At 37.9% G+C, this 13823-nt stretch overlaps 1 protein-coding gene and 1 pseudogene across 2 annotated transcripts; both read left to right on the top strand.

Moving 5' to 3' along the window:
* Positions 1–1944: 1944 nt before the first annotated feature.
* LOC148106288 (trans-1,2-dihydrobenzene-1,2-diol dehydrogenase-like) lies at positions 1945–5565 on the top strand (annotated as a pseudogene). The gene is made up of 7 exons (XR_015719313.1): positions 1945–2034; positions 2144–2255; positions 2330–2493; positions 3461–3694; positions 4216–4340; positions 4532–4682; positions 5064–5565. The product of XR_015719313.1 is annotated as a trans-1,2-dihydrobenzene-1,2-diol dehydrogenase-like (transcript).
* Positions 5566–7730: 2165 nt separating this feature from the next.
* LOC102794036 (trans-1,2-dihydrobenzene-1,2-diol dehydrogenase-like) lies at positions 7731–12900 on the top strand. Its single transcript, XM_087844006.1, has 7 exons — positions 7731–8279; positions 8416–8527; positions 8613–8776; positions 10225–10477; positions 11061–11185; positions 11379–11529; positions 11916–12900. Exons 1-7 carry the CDS (start codon positions 8190–8192, stop codon positions 12023–12025), a joined length of 1005 nt encoding a protein of 334 aa, XP_087700132.1. The 5' UTR covers positions 7731–8189; the 3' UTR covers positions 12026–12900.
* Positions 12901–13823: the final 923 nt, after the last annotated feature.

Here is a 13823-nt window from a genome sequence, read left to right as displayed (position 1 = left end):
GACTGGTCACATGACCCATCGACTGTCATTCTTTCATGTCTCAGTGGAATAACGATGCAGACAAGAGATGATGCATGAATTCTTAATCAAATAAAGAGAGTGAGAAGTGATACGAATGGAAGGCAATCGTCATGCCCGTGCTGAATTAATGAGTTTCCTGGTTTCCTCCTGCACGCCAGTTTTCTGAATAACTTGACAAATCAGCTGTCTTTACCATCTGCCTCTTTCCAGTCCAGCCACAGCAGGTTAAGAAATACAATTTCAGTGTATGTGGCTGAAGAGTATATGATGGCCATTTTTTAGCTTTTGCTTCATTAAAAGCAAAAGTATGATTCACTATGACCTAGTTGTCACTTTCTACTCGAAGAGGTGGCATTTATGCATCCTGAGGGTGATACTGGGAAGGGTCCAAGTGCCATACAGTTGGGCGAACCTGTCCAAATCCCATCCAAAGCACCATTCTCTGACCACCTGAGCCTCTGCGTTATGCGCCCTTCTGCTGGCAGCTGAGTCAAACAGCATGGAACCAATTCATTGCTTCACACCAATTCAAAATCTACTTGCACTTTCCCGTTCTGGTTACACTTCCTCTATCACACTTCTACCTCTCTTTTCTTATTACCTGCGGTGATGTCACAGAATCACCCCGTTAAAGAAATGCAGATGTGTGTTTTACCCCAAAAATGTAAAAGTGACTCAAGGAGGAGTCGGGCATTCCCATGGCAACCAGGTCTTTTGGTATAGGCAAGGATATCAGGCCAAGCCCAATGCCATTTGCATACAAATTGCCCAGCTGATACCTTGTTGTTATGACAACGGCACACAGCTCCCAGAATTCATTTGGAAGTGAAATACAAAAAGAAAGCAGCCAGTGAGAAGTCATTGATAAAATTCCCTTTTCTTTTATAATGAGGATGTTGCAGACACCATGGTGATTGGCCTTCCACTGAATTCCAAACAGCATGCAGTACCTCCAGGAAAATAAATCATATACTTATGACAGGAATTAATGGAAAAGATGGACTTTTAAGTTGAATTTGAAACAGTTGTCAGCTATCCTGATTTGATGCTCTCAGTAACCTCCATTGACTCCTGGCAGATACTTTTGAAAGTATATCAGCCATTTGCATGAGTCACCTGATTTTGCAAACCTGTACATAATTCCTTAGATAAGCCTTGCCAAATCCTCAGAGTTTGATGAAGAAAGTAATCTCTGCTGACAACGTAGTGTCCTCTACTGGCAGCATGTTGCAGGAAGTTTACACAACCACCTGTCTGGCTAAATAGATAATTATTAGCTCAAGGGTAAGTGTGCTGATGCTTTTCCATAGTCATCCTGGCTCAGCTTACTGGTCAGTTAAATTACCTTGCGTTGGGCTCCATGAGCATTCTGTGAAGCCAGCATATCTATTTATTCCAGCAACCCCCACAAGACTCTGGTTTAATCATTGGCTTCTCTGTGGCTGTCAAGCCATTTCAGGTTAATCAGTTTCTCTCCCAGTGGAAAACAAAGCACCTCCTGGTTCCGATACTTGACCTGAAGTACTGTGGAAGACTGCTGATCTATGGGCAAGGTGATCCCTCACCCTGGCCTATACACGTTAAACTCTGCACTACTTCATGTTAATGATGGGCCCCGGTGATCCGGTGATCCGCATGTTACAGATTGTTGGACACAACCGGTTCAAACAACTTCAACCTGGATTGAAAGACCTGGATCAGCAACAATGTAGCAAAACAGCAAGGTGTGTGTGTGTGTGTGTGTGTGTGTGTGTTACAGTCACTACCTCTGCAGGAGCCTTCTATCTGCTATCACAAAGGCACAATAGTTTAGTAGGATCCTTCCTCTGAACGTGCAACCTTTCCAAGGTTACATCTCGCCAGCAGCTGAGATCTTTACTGAAGCAACACACTACTCATTTGTCACTTACCATATAATTCAACATGGCAACTCGATGGGGACTCTGTGGAGCTGGAAAGATCAGCCATGACTTCAGTGTGGCCATTAAGACTCTGCCTCCTGGAGATCATCAGGTACGCAATATAAACAAGCTCGGTGCAGCTGCGCTGTCACACAGGATATGTCCTTTCAACTAAAGAGATCTGCAATGTGTGTGTGTGCATTTTTTCTTGTTATGCACAGATTGCAGTCATTGCATCAAGGAGTATTGATCGTGCCAAAGATTTTGCCCAGAAGCAAGGTATTCCTAAGGCTTACGACAGCTATGAGGAGCTGCCCAATGACCCAGAAATTGGTAAGTTGGGAATAATCTGACTGCACAACTGGAGATAAGGGTGTGTTGGTTTTATTGTTTGGAGAGAAAAAAAGACATTGTATATCTGGGAGTGCTGCATACAGAATACTGGAGAGTTGGTATGCTGTTCCTCAAGGCTGGGAAAAATGTGCTGTGTGAAAAACCCTTTGCTATGAACTCCAGAGAGGTTAAAGACCTCGTTGCCACAGCCAAGAAAAACAATGTCTTCCTGATGGAGGTAAGGCTGAAGGGATGCCGTAGTCTCTGTACAGCTTTGCTCTGGTGTCACTTGCTAACAATAGGGGTAATTGAAGGTGCTGTTTTGAAGCTACCACAACAAAAGAAAATATTTGTTTCAGGATGAAAAATAAAGGTAATCATTTTAAATGTTGTGTAGCAAAAATGTAACATTTCAGGATACAGTTGGACTTGTGTCAGTATATACTGATGTACGAATGGTTAAAAATTAAATAAAGCAGCTTATTTTAGCACAATAAAAACACTATAAATGGAGAGGAATGGCTTCCTTAGATCTGTAAAAAAGTTGAAAATGTATCTACTGTGAGCTAGTTCAGGATATTATATTTTCTTTATGTTATATCTTGTAGGCATTTCAGTGCAATACTCCAGTGCAAAACCATTTATGAAATTGTTCTGAAGGGTATAAAATGTCTAAAACAGATTATAAAAAGGATGAACAAAACACAAGATACAAAGTGTAAATTAATACACTTTAGTGGAGCTAATAATTGTGTTTTGTTATCTTAAGACAGATTGAGGATAGCTGTATCCAGTCTATGCAAAGCAAGCAGTTTGCTGACTGTAGCTTCCTAATTAGGCATCCTAACAGACAGACCACTGCTCATGATGTTCTCATCTAACTCAAAGGAAAATAGCAGAAAATCATATTTTTCAATATCTTAAACATTTCCTATAAGGTGAAAAATTACAGGTCGAAATGTAACAAATAAATATTACTATTTAATCTCTGCTTAATGTGGCACAAAAATAAATGAGTTTGCATTTACTCTCCACTGCAGATTAGTTAAATATTACTGCCATGACAATACAAATTTGATGCTCACAAGACTCATATAAGAAGCAAAACTAGCAAAAATGATGGTTCATGGTACTTCATGGTGAAACTTGAGGTTCAAATGTTTAGTTCTGTAGCGAGACTGGATCATCTGCCCTTTTCCTCATAGGCCATCTGGTCCCGCTGTTTCCCTGTGTATGCTGAGGTGCGCAGGCTGCTGGCAGAGGAGGCGGTTGGGGACGTGAAGCTGGTAAAAGCCTACTTTGGCTCCCCTCAGCTGGGTGGGAGCTGGGTGGAGGAGCTCTGTTGGATATCGGAGTGTACTGCCTGCAGTTTGTGTTGATGGTGTTCAATGGTGAAAGGCCAGAGTCCATCCAAGCCACAGGGGTGCTGCTTGACTCAGGTATGATTCAGCACACAGATCATGTATGCTGAGATAGGATGTAGATTAATATCATTTACCACAGGGCGTGCTTCAGCGATCACAAACGCACACTTGAGCCTTGCCATAAAAAAATCAAATAGAGCAAGAGAAGCACACTTTGTGTGATACAGAGGAATCACTTTTAAATGAATTGTCTAAAATGTAAAAACCCCAGGACAGAATTTCACACAGAAAATCCAAGACTTATCATTAAAATGTTACACCGATCCAAATCCCCCCAGAGAATACAGTAATACGGTAAAACTGGCAGGAGAATATGTAACTGCACGTCTCCCCAAAAGCCACCATAATAATATAAAAAGCTTATTCTTTTAGTTTAATGTAAGCATTTTTTTTAATATATGATTTTTTTTTTTACTTATATATATAAAATATATAAAGACGACACTGTAAATAAGCTGCAGAGGTCTAAAACAACATTTTAATGCTAATTTAATTGATGCTTTCAATAATTTCATGTTTATGAATGTTTTTAACAGGAGTGGATGAATCAGTGGTTGTGATGATGAAATTCTCCAGGAAGAGGATGGCCTTGTGTGCCTTTTTAATTGCAGCCCGACTTCCAAATGACGCTGTCATTGCGGGCACTAAGGGTTCCATTAAAGTATGCTATGCTCGTCCTGTACAGGAATTTGAGTTCATTAAGAAATTACAGGGACATGCAAAGACTGTGCTGACTGATGACTAATTTCACATTTAATTAAACCAATATATTCAGACATAGATCTCACTGTGTTTGATGAATTTGCAAATTGAGGGACTGAAACAAAAGTTTGTTTCCTTTTCACTGTACAGGTTCTTGGCCCCATGCACTGCCCCACCAAACTGCTGGTGAATGACAAGGAAACAGAGTACCCTCTGCCTGAGCCGTGTCTCCCTCTGAATTTTACCAACAGCACAGGGCTGCACTATGAGACAGAAGAAGTGAGGCAGTGCCTGCTTAAAGGTAGGTCATGATAAAAGGAAATGTGTGTATTTCTCTCTGAAGAGACAGTCTAAACCACTGCTTCAAAGGAAAGCTGAGTTTGTAAGAAGGACACTGCAGTTTAGAGAATCACTTGCATTCTCAGGGCGACAAATGAAAATGTAGAAGTATACACCAATTGTACTCATCAGATTAGGACTGAATGTAATGAGTGCTTGTCCTTTAGCTCACAGAATATTACAGTACTGTTACTTTTACTTCTAATAATAATTTAAATAATCTTTATATTCCTGCCTTCTCATAAATTACAGTTCATTCTAAATATGTACATAATTTACACTTCTTATAATTTAACATCTGTCCCTAAGCCAGAATTTGGATAAAACTTGTCTTCATTTGCAGGACTTAAGGAGAGTGAACGGATGCCTCTGGCAGATTCTGTCTTGCTGACAGAGATCATGGATGAAATCAGGAAACAAGTGGGAGTTGTCTTTAACCAAGACAGCCAGTGACGCCACTGTCAAGCAGAGCTGTTTCACCTGACCAAATCCTACTAACATGTAACAGAAGGAGTTGCTTGAGGCAGCTGGAATGAGCCGATCAATCAGAGCACCATGTGACAAAGCATGGCAGCTGTGAAGGACTCAGTAAATTTTTGGAATAGGTAAATGTTGGTTGCATTATTAGGCAGTTTGCTCTCCGTATAGTCTTTTTAGCTTCAATATAAACCCATGATAGCTCAAAACATAGTTATCCTACCCCAGATCTACTATGTAAATACCGTGAAATACACTACATGAGAAACATTGCCAAATTTTGTATTACACAGATTAAGCAGAGAGATTGAAAATATGATTTAAACCAGATGAATCGCAACGTAAACAGATAGAGCAACTGCCTTGTGTGTCACCATCCTGTAATGAAGTCCTAGTCCTTTAAAGATAAACTCAGCTGTCACTGTGAGGTGTGTGATTGATGAATCCAATAAAGGGCTGATTGTGAAAGCCATGTTTCATTTCAAATATCATCTGCTGGAGAGAAGAAGAGACTTCGAGTGGCACATTTGAATCAAAGTGTTCTGTCATGTCTGACCCTTGCAGCGGTGTACAAATAGATTCAAAAATAGGTTGCACTGTCTGATTTTCAAGGTTAGGACTTAGAAAGGTTTTTATGAGTCAGCGAAGGGCATGGCTCATTTAATACTTCGTCTCAACCTTATAGGCTCATATGACTGATAAAAACTGAAGAATGTTTCACTGATATAAAATTTACCCCTTAAATTCAAAATGATAGATTTTGATTATTTGATTAATGGATGATATAATTATATACATATCTCTCTATACATCCTGTGCTGTGTGTCTTAGTTAAAATAGGCTAAATAAATGTGACATGCAGCTTTAAACAAGGTAGTAACAAATATCAGCTCTGTTTTTTGAGAAACAAGTGAGCTGAAGTGATTTATGTCGTACAAACAAATAAATGATGCTTTCCATTTTAAAATCAACAGTAGCTGAAGATATAACTAGAGCAGTTATTATGCCACGAACCAACGTTTAGACTACAAAATATACAACTAATTTACAACTGATATGATTGTAGTAGAATAAAGTTACATCAAACTAAACACATAACAGACAAATTAAAAATATTGCAAGTATTATCATAGGTACTTTACCAATCCAAAGGAAAATTAAAATGCCAGTGCAGCTTGATTAAGACAAATTTTTAACATTAGTCAGCACAAAACATAAAGCAAGGAAATAAAAGTCAATGTAGTGTTATTACACATCGATTGAAGGCAAAGAGCTCCCCTTAGTGGGGTAGGACAGATAAGAAATTGGAACAAAAAAGCACATTGGTTTAAATGCTCTCCTTTCATGGCTAATATTAGAATTCGGGTTTTAATACCACTCCGTCTGCATGGTGTTATTTTTATTCCACAAATGCAATAAATTTTAAGAAGACACATTATTGGTTCCAATGTTGGCAGCACTTTCTGGAAAATGTCTGGATGGCTGCTGAAAATGTAACAGAAGCAATCCGCTGTATCTTTTAACAATACTGCAACAATATTGCTTCAAAATTTAGATAGCTGTTGCATTTTTGCCTTCATTTCAAATGTATTTTAAATACCTTCATGTGGTGATTTTGCATTTTTGTAATCCTAAAACATTTAAACTGTTTTTATGTTTGTGAATGTTTTTAATATTTATTTATTTATTCCTTCTTTTTTTTCTTTTGTAGCATTTTGTTTCTTTTCATTGATTCAAAGCTATATTATATAACAATGCAATGCCCGTATCTCCATATATCTCCACTGTGATGCAAAAATACTGGCAAACTTAAAAAGCTACGTCATAAAGTCCACATGTATGCTGTGTCGCCACTCTGAGGCCGAGTACAGTAGCTGCTGAGTTGAACCTAATCTCGCAATTAGCGGTGTCCAATATGGCAACCAGGTGGGGAAACTCAATCGTGACCTTACGGTGGCCCTGAAAACTTCCATCTGCTGAACAACAGATATGTCTTTTATCAAACCACTGTTCACAAATCTACCCAGTCATTCAAACATAAAATTTTCCCTCATCATTCAGCGGTTAGACGTGCTGTTGAAATCAGTTTCTTACATCATTTTATTGACACAGTGTTGTATATCTGGAGTAACACGACAAGAAATCCGCAAAGTATGGTAAGAAAGTTACGAAACTCCCATCAGCTACGCATGCGTAATCGGTCACGTTATGGTCACTCGTATGATATACCATAGGCTATTTTACTTGGGGGAAAAATGAACAATAATAATAATACCTGATTTCATTTATGACATATGACATTGAATTAGAAGAATATTAGAATTTCATGGGCGTGATTTAGATGTCACGTACAAGAAACAGTAAGTATAATGTTACCATGGATACAGTGAGACACACTACTCTGTACACTGTTTATATATCTTTGAAAAGCTTTAATGCGCTAAAATAATTATTATCAGTTTCTTGTGCTGATATGCTGATATATATCATGGGATTACATTAATAGTGATGAAATCTTAAAAATGAGCGGAATCTTGGGCAAGTTCTGTTGCGTAACCAATGCTGTCTTAGTACACATCTATCGTCAGTTTTAAGATTTTAAGAAAAATATTAATGCGCCCAATAATATGAAGCAAAAATAAACTGTTAATAAATATTGCGAGAATCTTTATTTCCTACGTGAAGAAAAACTATACTTTGTATTGGCCGAGAGTTTTAAAAAGACAGGTCAGATGAAATCCTTGTTTGGTTTTTTTCCACGTTTTTTCCACGCCCTTTCTTGCACCACCGCTAGAAATCGCTTAATATCAAAAAGTATGTATTGTTTCTAAAAATGGACTATTACAAACAAGCTAAGAGGCAGTTATTTTTACAGGGCAGTCTCGTTTAGTAGGTGTCTTCTCCCGATTTGCAGGATTTCCGAGAGGTCATAGCGCAGGCTTTTTTTTTTTCTGAAGCAACACTATAGCCTACTCATTTGTCACTTGTCAACATGGCAACTCGATGGGGACTCTGTGGAGCTGGAAAGATCAGCCATGATTTTAGTGTGGCCATTAAGACTCTGCCTCCGGGAGATCATCGGGTACTCAATTTAAGGAAGTTCGGTACAACATTGTCACACAGAGTGTCCCCTATACACTGAACAGGTGTGCAGTGTGTGCGTTTGTTTGATTTTGTTTTGCTGTTCTTTTCCTTTCCTTTTCTAATGTTATGCACAGATTGCTGTCATTGCATCGAGGAGTATTGACCGTGCCAAAGATTTTGCCCAGAAACATTGTATTCCTAAGGCCTATGGCAGCTATGAGGAGCTGGCCAATGACCCAGAAATTGGTAAGTAGGGAATAATATGACTGCACAATTAGAGATAAGGGTGTGACGGTTTTATTGTTTGGATGAAAAACTTGTGTTCCCACAGACATTGTATATCTGGGAGTGCTGCATACAGAATACTGGAGAGTTGGTATGCTGTTCCTCAAGGCTGAGAAAAATGTGCTGTGTGAAAAACCCTTTGCTATGAACTCCAGAGAGGTTAAAGACCTTGTTGCCACAGCCAAGAAAAACAATGTCTTCCTGATGGAGGTAAGGCTGAAGGGATGAAGTGCTGTCATTTATAGCTTTGCCCTGAGGACACTTGCTAACAGTAGTGGTAACTTAAGGGTCAGTTTTTACAGTGCCACAGAATAAGAAAAGAATTGTCCATTTCAGGATGTAACCCAAGGCAAGGCTTATAAATCTCTTTTTTTTTTTAACAATTTACAAAGAAAGTGGAAAAAGGTACAACAATTTTTCAATTTTACAACAAAATTTCCAAATATGCAGACCAACACGTTATACAGCTTAAGGCAGAAACGCAGTTTGAACAATTGTAATAACCAATAATTAGTATGACCTAGGGAGGTCACAATGCCAGAAATGTACTCATAGCAGTGAAATTGAATGATTATTGATGCAGCACAATTCAGTACTAAAACAAAATGTTCATCCCACATACTTTAACATAAACTTCATTACTGTAAAATTTATTTAAAACACTAACATGGAGGCAGATTATTTATCCAAAATGTTATATTTTGTTAACATGTTACATTAAATTAGCGTAAGCATTTAATGTGAGCTACTGCAAACATTTCAACCTAGTGAGGGGGAGACAGTCTTGTCAGGACCTGCTACCAACAATCCTTGAATTAAACACTGGAAGTACTTCATCTATAAATCACAATTTTTGGGTATGTTTAAATACAACAAGCCATAATATTAATTGTGTATTAATATTCCCTCCCCATATCTAACTGGACATGGCAGATGGCTCATAGGGGGTAAAATGATTGGTGGGGGTTTTTTCTCTACTGTTGTAGGGTCTTTGCCTTACAATTGAAAGCACTTTGAGTCAAGTGTTGTTGTAATAAATAAAATTGAATTGAATTGAAAGTGGAATTATTGTCATGCATGCAGCTGTTGTAAAAAGACCAATAAGCAAATATAAGTCACTAAACTAATGCCTTTCCAAAACACAGCAAAAGTTAATAAACAGTTTGGAAAATGTTATTGTTTTTATTATTATTTGAGGGTTATCAGCCTCACAGGCATGCAGTTAACATTATCTGTACTCAGATGGAATGGAATTCAGGTTGTTATTGCAACCTGTGGCCACAGCCAGACACATCTGCACCTGGCTTGATGATCACATTTTAATTCCCATTTCGTGCACAATGCACCTGCAGCTTTCAATGTTTTTCTGTTCTTGCTTCTTCTAAATTAACTGTTAGCTACATAAAATGCAACTGTGTATTTGTTTTTGGCTTACACCAGTAAGAAGCCCAATGGTCAAATTATATACATGGATTGTAAGAAATTGCCATTCCTATTATTTTACATTATTGACAGGAAAAATTATTGTTCACAGTACAGATTTGCCACAACAGTCATATAACTGAGGAGCTTTATAATAAATGCCTGCTCAGGTGAAACTTCAGTTTCAACTGTTTAGTTCTGTAGCGAGACTGGATCATCTGCCCTTTTCCTCATAGGCCATCTGGTCCCGCTGTTTCCCTGTGTATGCTGAGGTGCGCAGGCTGCTAGCAGAGGAGGCGGTTGGGGACGTGAAGCTGGTAAAAGCCTACTTTGGCTCCCCTCGGCTCAAAGTGCCTCGCTCAGAGCAGAAGGAGCTGGGTGGAGGAGCTCTGCTGGATATCGGAGTGTACTGCCTGCAGTTTGTGTTGATGGTGTTCAATGGTGAAAGGCCAGAGTCCATCCAAGCCACAGGGATGCTGCTTGACTCAGGTATGATTCAGATCATGTGGGAGAAATAGGATGTATGTTAGTATCATTTACCACAGGCCATGCTTCAGCGATTACAAACGCATGCTTGAGCCTTGCCATAAAAAAACAAATAGAGGAAAAGAAGCACAGTTTGTGTGATACAGAGGAAACACTTTTAAATGAATTGCCTAAAATGTAAACACCGCAGGACAGAATTTGACACAGAATATCCAAGACTTATCATTAAAATGTCACACTAATCCAAATCCCCCCAGAGAATACAGTAATACGGTAAAACTGGCAGGAGAATATGTAACTGCATGTCTCACTGAAAGATATCTTAGTGCAAAACCATCATATAATATATGTATTAAGCAGTTTCTTTTCTTCATGGAAGACATTTGGCAATTTATTGAATAATAAAAAATTGTTTCTTTCATTGTGTATACTATCTTCTTTTAAAAAAACTAATAAATAAACCTAATTTCAAACTCAGTTGAAATATATAATAAAAAAACTGCATCTGCAGAGGTCTAAAACAACATTTTAATGCTAATTTAATTGATGCTTTCAATAATTTCATGTTTTTGAATGTTTTTAACAGGAGTGGATGAATCAGTGGTTGTGACGATGAAATTCTCCAGGAAGAGAATGGCCTTGTGTGCCTTTTCAATTGCAGCCCGACTTCCAAATGACGCTGTCATTGCGGGCACTAAGGGTTCCATTAAAGTATGCTATGCTCGTCCTGTACAGGACCATTTGAGTTCATTAAGAAATTACAGGGACATGCAAAGACTGTGCTGACTGATGACTAATTTCACATTTAATTAAACCAATATATTCAGACATAGATCTCACTGTGTTTGATGAATTTGCAAATTGAGGGACTGAAACAAAAGTTTGTTTCCTTTTCACTGTACAGGTTCTTGGCCCCATGCACTGCCCCACCAAACTGCTGGTGAATGACAAGGAAACAGAGTACCCTCTGCCTGAGCCGTGTCTCCCTCTGAATTTTACCAACAGCACAGGGCTGCACTATGAGACAGAAGAAGTGAGGCAGTGCCTGCTTAAAGGTAGGTCATGATAAAAGGAAATGTGTGTATTTCTCTCTGAAGAGACAGTCTAAACCACTGCTTCAAAGGAAAGCTGAGTTTGTAAGAAGGACACTGCAGTTTAGAGAATCACTTGCATTCTCAGGGCGACAAATGAAAATGTAGAAGTATACACCAATTGTACTCATCAGATTAGGACTGAATGTAATGAGTGCTTGGAATGTCCTTTAGCTCACAGAATATTACAGTACTGTTACTTTTACTTCTAATAATAATTTACATAATCTTTATATTCCTGCCTTCTCATAAATTACAGTTCATTCTAAATATGTACATAATTTACACTTATTAAAATATAACATCTGTCCCTGAGCCAGAATTTGGATAAAACTTGTCTTCATTTGCAGGACTTAAGGAGAGCCCACGGATGCCTCTGGCAGATTCTGTCTTGCTGACGGAGACCATGGATGAAATCAGGAAACAAGTGGGAGTTGTCTTCAGCCAAGACAGCCAGTGACGCCACTGTCAAGCAGAGTTGTTTCACCTAACCAAATCCTACTAACATATAACAGAAGAAGCAGTGGGATGTACTACGAAGGAAGTTCAACATAGCCAGGTTTATTTTGCAATGGGTGGCTTGACAAAACCTAAAATCTAAAACCCAGAGAAAATGCATATCACAACAGTGTTTAACAGCTTTCTCTGCTAAGCTAAGCTTTCTGCTTCACATGAAAAGGACAGGTTTAGCAACACATGACTTTTTTCTATATGAAATTATCCCTATAACTGATTCCTTCTCTATCTTTATTATTACATGTTTGGCACAACAGTGCCTACAGATCATAATTCTGATTGCAAAAGCTGCCAGGCAGGACAGGATTTTTTTTTTAAATGAGCATGATTCTTTCATTAGTGTCACTTTATGGGCTCACAAACATTTCTAAATCACTTTATGTAAACACAGTTTTCTGCTCTATAAGCTCTATCAGGTAAAGAAGCCATATGATCCAGAAATAGAAGAAGAAATACTGACATTTTCCTTTGGCTAAGTTCATTAAAATGGACTGAAGCAAAGTGCAAAACTGCTCTATGGTCAGATTAATAGAATTTCAAAATTATTATTACAAAACATGGACATCATATCCTTCAGACTAGAGAAGGGAGGTAACATCCAGCTTGTTATCATATGGTTTTTCTTCTGTCTTCTATTGTGAATAAAATTTGACAACTTCCTTTCTGTAAATAGAATCAAACAAGATGAAATATCTGTAAAGTATCTATCTATCTATCTATCTATCTATCTATCTATCTATCTATCTATCTATCTATCTATCTATCTATCTATCTATCTATCTATCTATCTATCTATCGCTGTAACCTTATTGCAAGGTTTTTTAGGGGATTTTTGTTGTAAGATATGACTTAAAAGTTGCTCATTAAAAAGATCTTTCAACAATAGAGAATCTATATTGCATTTCAAATGTATTATAAATAAAATAATCAGAGGAAAAAATGGTTCTTCCAGATGATTTTAAACTGAATTTACAAACACAAATTAATACATTATACATAGCTGACCGGTCGGGCAGGGCCAAGAAAGTTCTGAGTTTTAAGTTCAACCTAATCCATTGTTACCCCATTAATCTTGCTTCATAGTCCACCCCTCAATTGCGTGAGGCAATTGAAACGAGCAGATCTATCAGAGCACCACATGACAAAGTATGGGAACAGTGACTATGATTAACCACCAAATTAAAGAGTCATCAAATCTTTGGAACATGTAAATTTTGGTTGCATTATTAGGGAGTTTGATCTTTAGTCTTTTTAGCTTCATGATAGAGCCATGACAGAGCAAATTATAATTATCATACCCCAGAGCTACCATTTAAATACAGCAAACTGCTTGAAAAATATTGACAATGTTTTTATTACACAGAAGAAAAAGATTTAAATCAAACAAATCGCAGTGTAAACAGATAGAGCTACTGCCTTTTGTGTCACCATCCTGTGATGGAGTCCTAGTCATTTAATGAAAAAAAACAACAGCTGTCACTGTGAGGTGTTTGATTGATTAACTCAATAAAGGACTAATTGTGAAAGCCATGTTCATTTGAAATATCATCCACTGGAGAGAAGAAGCAACTTCAAGTAGCACATGTTGAAGTGTTCTGTTGTGTCTGACTATTGCACAGGTATAGAAACAAATTCAAAAATAGGTTGCACTGTCTGATTTTCAAGGTTAGGACTTAAGAAAGGCTTTTTCAGTCAGGGAGGGGTATGGCTTATTTAATATTTTTACTTTTAATTTCAACCAT

This window comes from Neolamprologus brichardi, chromosome 1, assembly GCF_056152115.1.
Source record: "Neolamprologus brichardi isolate AB-2024 chromosome 1, ASM5615211v1, whole genome shotgun sequence".
In the NCBI taxonomy this organism is placed as follows: Eukaryota; Metazoa; Chordata; class Actinopteri; order Cichliformes; family Cichlidae; genus Neolamprologus; species Neolamprologus brichardi.
The sequence above is the reverse complement of the archived record's forward strand: the minus strand, read 5'-3'. Positions and strand labels throughout refer to the sequence as shown.